The sequence below is a fragment of the Misgurnus anguillicaudatus genome, chromosome 13 (genome assembly GCF_027580225.2).
Source record: "Misgurnus anguillicaudatus chromosome 13, ASM2758022v2, whole genome shotgun sequence".
NCBI classification, from domain to species: Eukaryota; Metazoa; Chordata; class Actinopteri; order Cypriniformes; family Cobitidae; genus Misgurnus; species Misgurnus anguillicaudatus.
In genome coordinates, this window is record NC_073349.2 from 25,847,365 (window position 1) to 25,863,589 (window position 16,225).

The 16,225-nt window shown below is 36.1% G+C and overlaps 2 protein-coding genes across 4 annotated transcripts; one reads left to right on the plus strand and one right to left on the minus strand.

Annotated features, from left to right (window-relative positions):
• Nucleotides 1-666: 666 nt before the first annotated feature.
• tmem18 (transmembrane protein 18) lies at nucleotides 667-2,452 on the minus strand. Its single transcript, XM_055188438.2, has 5 exons — nucleotides 2,263-2,452; nucleotides 2,004-2,121; nucleotides 1,553-1,607; nucleotides 1,368-1,461; nucleotides 667-1,078 (listed from the first exon to the last, which is right to left on the minus strand). The coding sequence occupies exons 1-5, from the start codon at nucleotides 2,353-2,355 to the stop codon at nucleotides 980-982; spliced, it is 459 nt and encodes a 152-aa protein (XP_055044413.1). The 5' UTR covers nucleotides 2,356-2,452; the 3' UTR covers nucleotides 667-979.
• Nucleotides 2,453-3,165: 713 nt separating this feature from the next.
• ccnt1 (cyclin T1) lies at nucleotides 3,166-14,977 on the plus strand. 3 transcript variants are annotated; one of them, XM_055188429.2, is made up of 9 exons: nucleotides 3,166-3,423; nucleotides 4,249-4,330; nucleotides 4,417-4,545; nucleotides 5,150-5,210; nucleotides 6,175-6,237; nucleotides 8,561-8,606; nucleotides 9,694-9,857; nucleotides 10,043-10,113; nucleotides 10,385-14,977. In XM_055188429.2, the coding sequence occupies exons 1-9, from the start codon at nucleotides 3,254-3,256 to the stop codon at nucleotides 11,573-11,575; spliced, it is 1,977 nt and encodes a 658-aa protein (XP_055044404.2). In that variant the 5' UTR covers nucleotides 3,166-3,253; the 3' UTR covers nucleotides 11,576-14,977. The 3 variants fall into 3 exon arrangements, with proteins under 3 accessions (XP_055044404.2, XP_055044403.2, XP_055044406.2); XM_055188428.2 differs by having other exon boundaries at nucleotides 6,175-6,236; nucleotides 8,551-8,606; XM_055188431.2 differs by lacking the exons at nucleotides 3,166-3,423; nucleotides 5,150-5,210 and having other exon boundaries at nucleotides 6,175-6,236; nucleotides 8,551-8,606.
• The last annotated feature ends 1,248 nt before the right edge of the window (nucleotides 14,978-16,225 follow it).

Below are 16,225 nucleotides of genomic sequence, written 5' to 3' on the forward strand. Positions count from 1 at the left end.
TGTAGGATAAAGGAGGAGTGAGTTTGGCCCTGAAATACTCTGTCACAAACTCAACTGCTTTTTTGACACTTTGCTTATGTTAAGCATGAGGGTTAAAATCTTAAACTGTGTTAAAAAGTCTGAATGCATGAAGTAGCATTAAGCCCCCCTTTAAGCATGCACATTTGACAACATCAAACCCTGGGGAATAAGTATACTACCCCCTCTACTGGTTAAAGAAAGGTATTTTACTTATAACTAAAGCCTAGAGTGAGAGAGTGGTTCACAAAGTTATCAGAACAACCCTGCCAAAAACTCAGATTTTACCAGAGCGCCCCCCTTGAAACGCACTTGGGGTTAGTTTAAAGTAGCAATTGGGTGGGTTTTGCTGTGAAAACCTGGCAACCCTTCCCGAAAGCAAATTAATCTCAAACTTACATTTTTAATTACTCAAAACATTAAATTACACAATCAACTGATGTAATAAAACTGGGGCACCCCTGGCATCATCTTGCTGGTTTAGAGACCACTAGGGGAAAGGTTTTAATTAAAATGGGTCAGAATTTCCTATATTTGGAATTTTCATATTTTATTTTTACTTTCATGAGTTTGTGAATAACCTGATGATTCAAGGAACTCTTCTGGTAAACAAACTTTTTACATTTTGATTAGAAATAACAATACAAATAAAAACACATTTGGTTTATTGACATAAATATACAATTTACATGTTCATCACAAATACTCAAAGAAAAAAAGTGTTTTTAAAAATGTTAATAACGACAAACATATCTGAATGGTATATTTACACAAAGCAGTTGTATAATATAATCTACCTTTGTTCAATGTGTTACATAAAGTTGCATCTTTCATGTTGTGTTTGCTGGCCACTTAAATTTAAGACCCTGCTTATTTCTTATGATCACAATAACATCTCAATGGTTTATACTCAATGAGAACGCCACCCTTTCACCACTTGTCCAGCTCATGTCCGGTCTCTCTATTGAGTTTTCTTATTCTTCTGTTTGGCAGCTCTTTTCTTCAATTGCAGCGTCTTCAATTCAATCATGGTCGAAAAGGTCCCCCATACCCAAAAAGCCTAAAACACAGAAACAGAGTTTAAAATTCATTTTAATTGAATTCAGGCTAAAATAAAACAACATCAAATTCAACAAATGCTTATTTTTTACTTCTTATTACGAATTTCTGGCATTACTGTAAAGTTTTGATCTATACATTCATTCCTTGTATTATGTCACAGCTTGCTCCTCGACTGATTTGGCTTTCCTTATGGGTTGATGTCAGATGGTATTTCATGCTGACTTCGATGGCAAAACACATTTTGGAATGACATAAATATTATAAAAGGAAAACTAGAAAAAGCTTACCACAATAATGATTGTGTTGAGCAAGAGCGGGACTGAGTATACTAGTGATATGAACATTCCTTTCGAATCAAAGTACTGAAACCTCGAAAAAGACCTATAAACAGAAGTATTGATTTAATAACAACAATAAAAACATGATGTGACCCTCAGGTTTGTTTAAGGGGTGCAGTGAGTGCTAAACACACCTCCAGTTCATTGCTGCAAGCTCATTCAGATATTCTGCGCTGTAAACCATAGCAACTGCAGAAAGAGAAAATAACATGTTTGTTGTTTATAATAACAAAACATTTAAGTGCTTCCTAACAAGATCTTATATTTGGGATGGAGTCACAAAACTTTATTTAAGTAGTTCCCATTAATATAACAGATACCGTAATAAGGAATGGTAATGGATTTTTTTTACCATACATAAAAAAACTGTTGTATACTTTAGTGTTTACTATATATATTATAGTGTTTTATCTTATCTTAGTAAAATTTAAAGTATACTACAATATTTATTACAGCTTATCAATGTAATGTAGTTAATGTAGCAGAATTGTATACATTAACAGGATGTGATAAACAATATACTACAGTAAGCTGCAATTTCCAACAGTTTACAAAATACAAAACAGAGTAAAAAAGTTAGGTTACCCATCAAGAGAAACTGGCAGATCTGGAGTCGATAGTACTTGCGGCACAGGATGGTGACAGCAAAACAGATGACATGAAACGCTACAAGACCCATCAGCCAGGACTCAGACCAGTCAACCTAGACGACAATATCACCAAATTATTATCTGTTTGTTAAAAAAAAACTCAGGTATCCAACGTTGCTCTGTCTGTCCCGAATAACAACAAATGAAAGATTACTGTTGTAAATATAGACAATATAGCGCTGCTTCAGACTTACAGACTGTAGAAAGGTCCACACTGATGTAATACGGACATTGCTGAATCCATCGATCGGAATATCGCTAACATTTTTGTCTTTCGTCTCAGTCATGTTGATCAGACACACCACAGCTCAAAAAGATGCATAAACGCTTCCGCCTTCGTCACTGTTGTTTGATTCTGAGTCCTGTGTAAGTGTCCTTCAGCAGAGGGCGCAATCGTGCTATAAAAATAACTTACCCAAATTTCAGAGCTAATGTATGAGAAAACACACATATTTTATATTTAATAAAATGGCTATGTTTTTCAAATTTTGACAGAGAATAAAATATAATGCACCATTATAGCCTGTAATTTATATTTTTAAATATAAAAGTGCAACCGAGCAAATGGTCTTACATTATTTTTCAAAATAAAAGTTCAAATATAGCGTTATGTAATATTGGGAATAACTTTACACACAATTAAAATAATAATGTAATAATTCCCAAACTAAATAGCATTTTATAATTATCATATTTGCACAGACAATTATAGATCCATAATATAGCAATAAATAGACCTATAGCATCTGGCCTTTACTTTTCATTTGATCTAAAGTACTTAGACCTGCTGCTTTTTTATGTCCAATTATGACTTTGTTTCATATATGCAATACATATTATGCATTTAGGATTATACAATATAAAATAAAAAGATGCGACACAGATTGCATAATTCGCATTAACATTCGGGTGGATACGTAGAAAATACTAGAAAAAAATCTAGAAAAATCTTTGAAACATTTAATTCTTCCATTTTTGAGGGGGTAGATTGGGATGATAAAAAACACATTTTAAAAATAAATAAAACATTTTAATTAACTTAAAAGCTATGCATGATGTAATCAATTTTATTACTTTTACACTAAAACTTCAGTGTCAACGCACGTCACATTCGCGTTCCAGCGAGCCGTGGATGATGCGCTTCCTGTGACGCAGTGAGATTTTAAAACATTGTCCTTCTCAGTAATGGCGGCTTCGTTCCCTTCGCCTTCGGTTAATAGAAATAAATGGTATTTTACACGCGAACAAATCGAAAACAGTCCGTCTCGCCGAGCGGGACTCGATCCCGACAAAGAGCTCTCGTACCGACAGCAAGCTGCGAACCTGCTACAGGACATGGGACAGCGACTCAACGTGTATCTTTCTCAGCTTGTCGTTTCGTTTCCAGTCTGAAGCCGGTTTGGGCGGCATGCCTGGTGTTGTGTTTTTACATTATTATCACATTTAAACGGGTCCAATGTCACTAAATACGCCTTTGTGTTGTAAAACTACTTTAGTGACGCTTATAAAATGCAAGTTTGTGTACCAGTTTGTGGTTTTTTGGCTTAGTTGAGGCCTCGAGGCCTATCTAGATGTGTCGCTCCCACTTAACAATAGCGCAGCCTGTGTCACTTTTGTTCCCACGGTTGTTTATACATTATTTTGTTGTTTATGTGATATGTTTACATTACGCAGTAATCCTTGTATGTTGTCTAGACTATGTAAGTTTTTTTTAATGTTATATTAGATAGGTTTGGTTTGCTCAGGAAACATTGCAATTTGGGAATCAATACGAGAGTTTCAGCTTAGGTTTATGGTTATTTGTTTATTTCTTCTTTGGTTGATACATTTAAATGTAAAGTGTTGTCTGTTTGTAGGTTTTGTTCTTGAAAAATGGTTCTGAAGTATTTTTATGGATATTTTCTGTGTAGTTCACTTGGTAGGGCATTGTATTAGGAGCCCAAAGGTCATGGGTTCACCCCCAGGTTCACACATACTAATGAAATGTAAAGCTTAAATTTGCTACAAAAGACATTGCCAAATGCACAAATGTAAATATTATTTGAATATCCGTGACTTGGAAGTATGTATTCCCCCCCCCAAATGGGACGTAAACAAATAGCACAAGATTTCACTTTTCCAATATTGTTTTCCATGCTGATCTGCTCAAACCATTATAATCCTTAACCTCAGATGTTCAGGTCGCAACTTACAATTAACACAGCCATTGTGTACATGCATCGATTTTACATGATCCAGTCCTTCACCCGCTTCCACCGAAATGTAAGTTATCACATTAACATTTGTTTTCACAACGATTTGCGTTGGTCTACTGCTGCTTCTTATTTTTTTTCACACCTGGTTCACAGGTGATTGCCCCCGCAGCCCTGTTTTTAGCAGCAAAGGTGGAGGAACAGCCCCGCAAGTTGGAGCATGTGATCAAGGTGGCCCATGCATGTCTTCATCCTCAGGACCCACCGCCAGACACAAGGAGCGATGTAAGTATTGATGTGAATGGTCTCCATGCTTGTGAATTTAAACCGAGGAGGTATTTTACGTGGTTTTTATTTGTAAAATGTGATTGATAAGTATCGTTTCTTTACAGTGATGAACCATTTTTATAGGTGCCGTGTTAGAGGAGAATTCTAAAAGTAGATTAATCCCCTCAATTCATCAACACTTCTGAGAGCATGCGTGTTTAAATGCTTTATTAAATGTCAAATTTTTGATTTGTCACCACTAGCACCGAACACGAATCATAACATTCCCTTTTTTTAACAGGTTGTGTAACCCACATAGTCTGAGGAAGATTATTATTTTGTACTTTTGCTGAAATGAACTCCTTTTTTTCTCATAGGCTGGATATTTAAAATCTTTTTTCTTCCTTTCTTTACTTGTTAGTACAGATCCTATGATACTTCAGTACTATATGTATAGGTCACACTTTCACATACTGATTAATTGAAGGGCCATACTTTGTATTATAAGGTGCTGATTGGCTTGTTGCTCAAAGAGGGTCAGTATATTTTAATGAGAGTGAGTGAGCGTGTAGCCCATGACCAAGAGTCCATGTGAGTAATCTGCCTGTCCTCTTAATCTCAGACATACCTGCAACAAGCCCAGGACCTGGTCATTCTTGAGAGCATTATACTCCAGACCCTGGGTAAGTTTGGAAGGGTGAGAATGGGTCAGTGAATCACCATACTAGAGAGATGCACTGAATAACCACATTTACTCTCATTCCCTGCATATTCCCAGAAGTCAACATGACCATTAAAGGTGCCGATAAAGAGACATTGTTATTGTCTCGCCTTTGTCATTTTTTTTTTCAACTGGACAGTGAAATTTTTCCTATGTGTTTTTTATGATGGTAAGGATGGGTGGTATGATCAAATTCTTTTAGCAAATTTATTATGTGATGTGGTATCTAAATATTAATTTAAAACCAAGATTGTACAATAAATAGTACCAACTTCATTTTAATCGACGCATGCAATGCTTGGCAATAACTCCTTAAAAAGCAAGTTCATCTTTAATCGGACATGTTTCTTTCCAGTAGTTCATTTGGTAAAGCATTTTGTTAGCAACAAATAAATCATGAGTTTGATTCCAGGGAGCATCTTGATGTAAACTTGAATGCACTGTAAGTCTCTTTGGACAAAATGCGTAATTGTAGTGTAAGTTTATATAACATAATGCATCCCTACCAACTGTGATAGCCTTGCAAATCTAACCACTGAAAAAAATAGGATTTCCAAAGTCTTGTTGTTGATACGGTCATACTGCCCAGCCCTAACTTCACCCATTTCTTTTCCAGTATGTTGATTTGTAGCCTTGAGTATACAATTGCCAATGTTCTGCTGTGATGCCCAGCGTTTTGCCGGACGTGTAGTTTTCAGGAATTCTCTTCTGGTCCCCGTTGTGGTCATTTGTTTGAAAATATTTTGACTGTAACCAAATTGCCCACAGGCACTTGCATAGATGTGTCCGAGCGAGCGAGCACAGGAAGACCTGTGTTTGTGATTCACTCACTCACTCATTCATATAGCATATCTGTAGGTGTTTCACCTTTATTATGGTCCTAACCGAAATCTAAATACCTCTCTTTCTCTCTCTGTTCCTTCCAGCATTTGAGATCACCATTGATCATCCTCACACACATGTAGTCAAATGCACCCAGCTGGTGAGAGGTAAGGACCATCATCATTTTTTTAATTGTAGGGATGCACCGAAAAGAAAAATTTTGAACTATAAGAACTATTTTCCTAATTATTTTGCCTTTTTCACCATTGCACAAGTTAAATTTTCAAAATGTCCGTTTTACTATATTTAAGAAAAAAAAATGAAATTTTGTTTAACATTCCTGCAGTCATTATAGGGCCTTACACCTGATCACTTCTCTGATCAGATATACTTGTTAAAACTGTTCCATTTACATTTGACCACATACATGAGTCTTGGTTAAACGGATATTAATCCGATCTTTAATTCTTGCACAAAATGCAAAAACCTATTTAATACTCTGCCTTAAAGGGACACTCCACTTTTAAAAAAAAGCTAATTTTCCAGCTCCCCTAGAGTTTTAACATTTGATTTTTACCGTTTTGGAATCCATTCAGCCGATCTTTGGGTCTGGCGATACCACTTTTAGCATAGCTTAGCATAATCCATTGAATCTGATTAGACCATTAGAATCGCGTTATAAAAAACAGTTTCGATATTTTTCCTTTTTAAAAATTGACTGTTCTGTAGTGACATTGGCCCTCATTTATCAAAAGTGTGTACACCAAATTTCCAGCGTACACCCAAAACCACGGTGACTTTGAGATTTATCAATATGGACGTTGGCGTACGGCACGCTCAAATCCTACGCCAGCTCAGGAGGTGGTGTACGCACGTTTTGAGTTAGGAAATGCACAGGAAAAAAATCCTAACACAACACATGCACTAACAAACTAAAATAGTATATAATATATTATGACCCACTGTAAAAAACAACATTTGTGTGACTTTACCAAAGCACTTGATTTGTATGCATATGTATTACTTCAGTTGCGAGCCGTTTCAGGGCAGAGCACGTGAGCGGAGCGTTGAGCGGTGCGGTATTACCATCGGCACTGCTCGTTGAACCCAGAACGCCCTTTGATAATTTGCTAGTTCGAGAATCTGTAAAAACGTCTAGCAATAAGTTATGGAATTCAAGCCTTATACATAAATGTAAAGTAAAAATCAAAGTTAAGATTGGACAGGAAGAAAACATTGAAAGGGAGTGCGGAGAGACTGTAAAAGTTAGCAAATATTCCTCCTGGAATCTGAAGGGGCACATTGCAAGAAAGCACAAGGATGTGCTACGAAAACATGGTAATAATGCATCAAAAGGTAAGCTAGTTACAAACCATTCGATGATAAATAAATAGCCACACATGAATAGGTAAGGTAAAATGCTTGTGTTGAATGGAGCCATAAATCCGATCATGATGACATGCGGACAAAATCATGGCCATGAATTATCTTTTATGCTACATTATGGACACTTCTTTTTCTTATTTAGTCTAAAGTATGGCCATAAATTTAGAATTCGTTCCCAATATTCAACAGTTTGTTCCTTGAAATTAATTATTATAATATTTCGTAATTACTATTACAATTATTATTACTTCAAAAATTGCAGACATATAATTTAGATGTAGACAACAGTAAATAATAATAATAATAAATAATTATTCTTCTAAATATCAATAAGTGTCATTAATAATAAAAAATAATTATACAAATATTACAAATTGTTATGCAATTATTAATGTGTCTTTAATCCCACTCTTTAAACTCCCAAATAAAACAATTTTGTTTCTTTCCACTTCCCTGGTTTCTCTTCTTTGCCGTCTTCCGTGTGTCAATGGCGTAAAATGAGGGTGTGGGGGAAGCGGAGACTTGAATTTATATGGGCGTGTTATTCTAATGACGATTGTTTTCAGTCGCGGCATTTATGAAGGGCAGGTATTGCTTACACCTGAATTTCAGAGGTACGCACAGTTTCATAAATCAGGCGGTGAGAGGGGTGAAAGCATAATCTTACGCCAACATATACGCCCGTTTCTACGCAAGAATGATAAATGAGGGCCATTATGTACTAAGACCAACAGAAAATTAAAAAGTTGCGATTTTCCGCCTAGAAAAGTCTTGATTTTTAAATGATAAAGGATACTTGTAGTGCTGTATGTTTTTTCGTGCCTTTTTCTGACACTTTAAAATGCTTACCAACATGTTTGCGGATTGCGCGCCTCTTACTCTGCGTGGTTGCTATTCAGTCAGTCATCAAAAACTTCATTGTTCGGCAAAAATTATTTCGTCTTTACACTTGTTCGGCCGAACACCGAAAATATTTTTTGCTATTTTCGGCCGAATAATTTTGGTTGCCGAACATTCGGTGCATCCCTATTAAACAGAGAAATGTATTTTCTTGGTGATACGTAGTTTAATATTTTGGATTGTTTTTTGTTATTGTTGTTCCAGCGAGTAAGGACTTGGCTCAAACATCATATTTCATGGCAACAAACAGGTATGTTCATTTTCAAAGGGTGTACTTGGCATAGCATGTGACCGTAGTAATCTTAAACTTGCTATTTTTGCAAGGTTTCGGTATACAGCTAGTGCACACAGCCCACGTAACAAAGAAAGTATTTTGTATTTTAAGTGTGACGAGTGACCTGATAATGCGACAGCTGTCAGTTTTTAAATATATTTAGTTTTTTTTAGATCATACCACCTTAAATAAAAACATTCTTGCCTAAAAATCAGGTTGAAATGCAACCATAACTATATTTGAAAAGCTCAGATGCAAAAGCCACTAAACGCCATCTCCGTCAAAAATTAGATATTTTTAAAAAGATAGATATGAACCGAATGCTTTCCGCAATGTATTATATGTTCATCAAAAACTTTTAAATTCGCTTATTTCTGGCCATTTAGAAATACTGTGAAAGGCTATGTTGATTTTTTTTAGCGAAGTCCTCAAAGCGGCGTATGTAAAAACGACTGTGGATAACATTCAAACTTGGGTCCCTTCTTAGTACTTGTGCATGAATACAATACGAATGTGGCAGCCACATGCATCACAGCGCCCCCTAATGTGCGGTTCAGTTTCTTAATTTTTGCCTTTTGAATTCTGACTTTAATTATTTGCAAAGTTTCAAATTGCATCTTTATTCATTTTGCAACCGTTTACTGTCCAAAAAGAAGTGGATTTTTTAGTAGTGAAGGTATTTGCCAAAAAAACTTGCATGCAAGGTTTTAACAGTAAAAGACAGTCAAATTCGTTAAATACCAATAAAATTACAAAAGCGTCATTTGTGAAAATAAGGCATTTCAATTACTGATTAAAATCATTTTCATTGGCTTTAAAGTGAAATTACTAAACCCAAACATTACAGCATGATAAAAAATGTCATTTACAAGAAATCATGTCAGACATGCTTAAAGGTTTTTGCTTTCTGAACATGACTACGTTACGTGACGCCAATGTACAGCCAGTATACCTTTTTCCAAATGTTTTCTTTTGCTAGCAGAATAATTACATTAATCATTTCTCACAAATGTTTTGTATTTTGTTTCTTTTGTGTTTCCGGTGATCGTGGGATATGCCGCAGTCTCCACTTGACTACGTTCTGTTTGCAGTACAGCCCACCCATCATTGCCTGCGTTTGTATTCATCTGGCCTGCAAATGGTCAAACTGGGAGATTCCAGTTTCAACAGACAGCAAGCACTGGTGGGAATACGTCGACCCTACTGTGACCCTTGAGCTGCTGGATTGTACGTAAATGTAGCTTGTTTATTTTGTTGTTGTAGCTTTTGAAATATCAAATGTTTCTGATGAAAGTTTATGGCTGAATTTTGTAAAATTATTGACACAATATTATTGGGTGTAACCTAGACGTCTTTGTACTTAAAAAAAAAAAATGGTGTCACAAGTTGTAAAGACTTTGATGATTCAACAGACCTCACTCATGAGTTTCTTCAGATCCTGGAGAAGACACCCAACCGCTTAAAACGCATTAGAAACTGGAAAGTAAGTCTGTTTAACTGCGTTTATTTCATGTCGAGTTTATTTAAAATGCAATATCACACAAAGAGGGGGCTGAAAACAAAGACATTTTCTTGAACTGTAAAACAAACATTTTGAAATTCTACTTAACTTAAAATGTTAATCTTTATGCATTTTTAAGTTTGGCTTATGTCTATATACTTTCTTGGGCCACTGTAAGCAGATCATTTGCTGATTTTAGGTCGTGATGTTTCCGCTGCAACCGTTTAATTTTCTATCATTTCTTGTGATTTAGGCAGCAGGTCAAACTGCCAAGAAGTCGAAGGTGCAAGATGGTGACCAATCGGATGCCATTTTGAGCATGATCTCCATGGCATCTTCTGACAGCTCGCTTGCTGGTCTGATGGGCCTCTCCGCCTCTCACTCAGATTCCTCTATGACTTCCCCACCAGACGACTGCAATGCCGCAGCTTCATCCCAGCGCTGGCAGGCTCCTGCTAAGGAGCCGTTGCCGTCCAATGATCTCCACGCACCTGCTAAAGTCTCTCTGAGCGAGTACCGGGCTAAGCATGCGGATGAGCTGGCAGCACAGAAACGGAAGCTGGAGAACATGGAGGCCAATGTGAAACAGGGATACGCCACTGCCGCCCAGGCTCTTATGAATCAGCAAAGAAAAGACAAGCACCACCATCATCAGCAACAGTCCTCCTCTGCTTCCACAGACTCGGGCAACCCTTCACCCATTGTTCTGAAGATGCGCTTTCCTGCGCCTGGCCAGTCGGCAAGCGCAGGGCACGGGAGCGGTCGCGGGTCCGAACAGGACATTAAGGTGCGGATACGCGTTCCAGAAAGGCGAGGTGGATCGGGAGAAGATGGGAAAAGTCGAGAGAAACACAAAGAGCGTTCCAATCACCACCATCATCCTCATCACCACCACGTATCCTCTGGCAGTTCTTCATCTTCATCCTCCTCGTCCTCGGCACATAAACATTCAGGTTCTACCAGTGCAAGTAGCAAAAAGGTCTCGGGTGACTCGGGTGTACGAACGAGCTCCTCATCATCCTCATCCAGAAAAAGGACTCGCGTGCCTGAGCCATCAGCCGGCACCCATCCCACAAAAGTAAGCAAATCCTCCAGAAACTCATTTCAGGTTCCGCCACTTCCTGGCGTGTCCTCTCACTCTGTGGGTCTTGGGTCCGATATCCTCCCATCTCTGGGCCTCTCGCACCATCAGGGAAACTACTCGCACTCCAAGGCGGACACCAATGGCCACAACACGGGCGGCGGGTCCAACGAGTACCAGGACACCTTTGACATGTTGAACTCGCTGCTGAGTGCGCAAGGAGTGCAACCGGCACAACCTCAAATATTTGACTATCGCTCTCAGTACGGAGAGTACCGATACAGCAGTAGCTCTCGTGGAGGATCCCAGCCCCCACCCCTCCCATCAGACCCCCCTCCGTCAATGCCGCCATTGCCAAAATAAACCCTGCATTGTTTCCGTCCATGTCGCTGATCAAATCAGCTATTCCCTAATAACCCGGGTTCCTCGTGTGCGTCTCGTTTTTTGTGATGCTCGGTTTGACAGCAAGGTAATGTACACCTCCTTTTCAGTCTAGGAGAATATTTGTCTCACTTACGCCCCTCCTTTTCGTTCACAACACCCATCTGTGGCAATAATGTTAAAATAGAACAAAATATTGCAAAAAAATAAGCAAAATGTTATTTATTTAAAAAAAAATGTACATACTATTTTTGATGTCGCTCAGTTTTATAACAGCGCTATATGACAGAAATGCATAATGGATAAAGGGTATGTATAACTGATTAAGAGAGGGATCTCGTGTTTTAGTCCTCTTTAAAATGAGTTGAATGCAAAAAGGAAATTTTTTGTTTTTATGTATGGATTCAAGTCTTGCTAACAACGTGTGTCTTTTTTTATCGACTATGGTATTTATTATTAGCCTTTTCAAGCAGTAGTTATTAGCAGTCATTGTTGAATGCGTCAGACATTTATTTTTATACTGTACTATAACCTGCTTCCCAGTCTGTATTTACTTGACAAGTCATGTATGTCTCGACATACAAGTCCCCATATTTGCATCAAAATGTATGTTCCTAATATATGAATAGTTACTGAAGTAATGTTATAATTCTGTTCGGTAAATATTTGTGGTCTTTTTTGTAACTTTATTGTATTAAGTCTGTAAATGACTGAAAATCCACACAACCTATTTTTAAATTTTCTCCAAAATACAAGAATATGCCTAACTTGGTATGTTTGTTAGATTTAGGATCTTCAAATCAGAGTCTGATGCAGTCATTGTTTTAAATGGTTGTAGATTATCACTCATTCATTTACACTAAATCGGTATGTCCTGCTTATACCCATTGCTTTTTTGTTTGTTTTAACACACATCACATCAGTGATGTGTGTTAAACCAGGTGATTCTCACGAAATCCAGATTTAGAAGGTGTCCAGCATCAGAATTTTTAAAAAGCCCTTGAAGCCAATTTTTTTGCACATATAAGATTAAGGTCTGAACTTACTATAACCATTATTTTTAGAGGATTTAAAAAATATTTTCTATAGAATTATTTAAATTTTTTAGATTATCAAAAATTATCATTACCGCAACATGATATTAGATTAAATATATGCATTTACAAACCCATGTTTCGGTAATGAGAACTAAAAAGTTGTTTAGGTACTATGACAAATAAAATTTCAACCTTTATCTGGAGAGAATAAATAAGACCTGCTTACCTGCTAGACATTTTGAGTGTCACAGTCAATTATATCCCTTCCAATAAATTTTTTTTGAAAATTGAGGGCTTAAACAATGATTGAAAATTGTTGCGGAGGATGAGAAAATTGGTCTTGGACACATTTATATTCCTTATTATTGTCTTTACATTTACCAACGATCACCAAATACCACATGTTTCTTCACTGTAAATGTTTATAGTATAACATGCACTGAAGCTTTTTATTTTTTAGATTTTTTTAATTGTAAATATTTCCATGTCAAAGAACCCAAATCCAGTCATGGACACGTTGCGGTAATGAAAATGTTCCCCTTAAATGTAGGAAAAAAAACAAAATTGGTTTGTATGTCATTTGAGATCATGTGCAAAATAGTACATGAAGAGATGTTTGTAACTGTATGCTTCTTATTTTGATAGCATTTACTTTTTTTATCAAAATGTTTCATGACACCTCATGAGTCTAATTTAGCGAGAATCACCCAACCCAAGTTGATGTGTATCATTTAGTCGACATGTATTTATTTTGACAAAAACAAATTTGATGATGATGATGAAATACTGAAATTATACCCTTTGACCAATTTTTAACCATGTGAATAGCCTCATGAAACAGTAGCAGAACAAATCTATACTTGAAAATGTTCCAGCCACATTTGTGACCCTGCCTTTGACAACCCAGCTGAAGACATTTTTATGATTTACTGTTTTCTACATAAATCATTTTGAATAATGTAAAGAACATTCTGTGAAAATATAACCTTGATGTTTTTTATATTGACTTTGTAAGGTCATGTCAAAGATTGAAATCAAAAGTTAATGGTCTTAATCTCATAGTTAGATTGTAACACTTTAGCAGTCTTCACAGACAGGGTCACATTTGTGCAAATATTTTACAAACTGATTAAACAGAAATCTGGGATGCACTGATATATCGGCCCATAATCGGTATCGGTAGATAAAAACTTTTCCCCCACCACTATTGGATATAATTGTTTAAAACGGCTACTATCCAAAAGGATTTTATGGCATAATACTTTAATACAAGTTCAACAAAGCTAAACGATCAGTATCTTTCGATATCGGTACATGTCATTCTATTATATCGGTATCTGACTATCGGTGCATCCCTACTCTGAAGGTCATTTTGGAAAGAGATTGATAAGCCATCTAATTGCAATTCATAAAAATCATCTGAGTAAGAATTTGTTTTTGAAGCAATCATTCTGCAGGTATCTTTAATAAGATTAACTGTGTTGATATGTTACTTGATCATGTCTAGTTGTAATTGTATGCAGTTAATGGCACAACAATGCAGATTGTGAATCCCTGTGGTACAATATTATTGTTTCCATCCCTTGATTTTCATGGCATGTCTTTCATTGCTGAATTTAAAGACAAAACACAAAGCATGGAAATTCTACTGTGAGAGTCACTTTTTAATAAATGTTGCATTCTTTTATTGAGATTTTAGCAGGGATTCCTCAGTAACAATGTCGTTTTCCTAACATCTGTGAAATTTTATGAAACACTATAAGCTATTAAAGATCTTGTTTTTCACAATATCGGCATATATTCATATAATGCACTCCTCATCGATCTTTCTCATGCTTTATCGTTCATGAGAAAGATTTAATAGCATGTTAACCAATTTAGTTTAGATGAGATTAAAGAGAAGGCATTTGTGTGGGTCTAATGCAATTCATGTCACCACTGTATTTCCTATGTACCTCTGCCAGAAAAAGAAAAGATATAGCGTTTTATCCAATGTACATACTGTTTTCTGTGTTATAGTGGTATCACATGAACTCTCAGGTCTTGATTGTTGAGGTGTTTCTTGTCAGAAGTTAAAGTTTGCATTTTTGTGAACTCCTTTTTATAAATGTGGTTGATATACTCTGTAAATTAATGCTTTATGAGAAACGTACATTTGGACGTCTTTCTAAAAAAAATTTGACAGTGTATAATGTGACAGACATTCTACTCATGCCCATTGCATAATGTTCACATGACTGATTTTTATACAAATTGAACAGTTTTGCTTCCACCTGATGTCAATAAGTTTATAGTTTGCCTTTGAATTCAGTGCTGGAATAAAGACATATGAGAACATACAATACAAGGAATGCCAAAACATGATTTATTTTTATCCTAAAAATCCGGTTCAAGTAAAAAGTCACAAGAGCTGCTGGAATCCCGATTAACTTTCCATTCCTGGCATTTTTGTCTAGCTGTAATGTGTAACTTATTGTTTGATTTTTATGTCAGTGAAACAATATTGGCATTTATATTTAGTTCATTATTATTCATTTATTATTTATGCCAATGCACTGTAAAAAGGGAAAGTTTGATTCATTTTAAAAAATACTTTAATTGGTAACACCTTAAATGTTTTATTTTTTACCAACTTATTTTTTTTAGGTGTTACCAATTAAAGTACATTTTTAAACATTGACAAAAGTTGATTGTAATTTAAGTAGACAACTTGCACATTTAGCAATGTCTCGGTTTTTCTAAAGTGAGTTTCTGATGGTATTTGCTGTTTTTTGGGTATTTATACAGTATTAACAATCACATTGAATGAGAGTACAGATCCAAACAGTGCCCGTTGTTCTGAGAGTCGGTCATCCTTAATCTCACATGACTCCGTTGATGTGAAAGTCATTTATATAAAAGCCTTACTGAACATTCCTGGCTGTTTTAACTTGTATAAAAAGATGTTATTTCTGTCAAAGAGTCAAAGTCACACTCTAAAAAAATGATGGGTTGTTTCAAGAATGGCTTTAGGCCACCTATAACCTGTTGGGTTTGGGTAAAAAAAATTAAAAATCTCAATTGTGACCCTAATTTTAACCCCAAAATGTCATATCTACAATGTCAAAAAATGTTCCCTAACTGTAACCGGGGTGGTAAGTTTTTAGAAAGTACACCTTTGTATAAGTTCATATAAGTACCTCAAAGTTACATAATGGTAATAAATGTACACGCATCTGTACCTAAATTGAACAGATTATGCCTTTGTTGCAATTCATTTTCTGACTTGAACTTTCCACTGTAAAAAGTGAAATTCTGATCAACTTAAAATATTACTTCAATTGGTAGCGCCTAAAATTTGAAGTGATTTAAAATGTTCTCACTTTAAGTTCAATTAGAGCTTTTCACAATTGTTTCATTGTTTCAAAGCATCTTTATATCAATAAAAGCAGAAGAAAACACAGAAAAATCAGGGGACAAAAGTAGCAAGGTATACAGCTGATAAGATTAAACCGTACTAGCGAGCGTAGTAATAATGTAACCTATAGAAAGAGAGTTCAATGTTAAGCCAATGTCAGCTGACTTCCTAGGGGTTGAAAAAACTCCAAGGAGAAAA

Coding starts and splice junctions, on each gene's coding strand:
- tmem18 (XM_055188438.2), bottom strand. CDS start 2,355: ATGACTGAGACGAAAGACAAAAATGTTAGCGATATTCCGATCGATGGA. Junction 1,608..2,003: donor CTGCCAGTTTCTCTTGATGG/GTAACCTAACTT, acceptor CTCTTTCTGCAG/TTGCTATGGTTTACAGCGCA. Junction 1,079..1,367: donor TCAACACAATCATTATTGTG/GTAAGCTTTTTC, acceptor TCTGTGTTTTAG/GCTTTTTGGGTATGGGGGAC.
- ccnt1 (XM_055188428.2), top strand. CDS start 3,254: ATGGCGGCTTCGTTCCCTTCGCCTTCGGTTAATAGAAATAAATGGTAT. Junction 5,211..6,174: donor CATTATACTCCAGACCCTGG/GTAAGTTTGGAA, acceptor TGTTCCTTCCAG/CATTTGAGATCACCATTGAT. Junction 10,114..10,384: donor AACGCATTAGAAACTGGAAA/GTAAGTCTGTTT, acceptor CTTGTGATTTAG/GCAGCAGGTCAAACTGCCAA.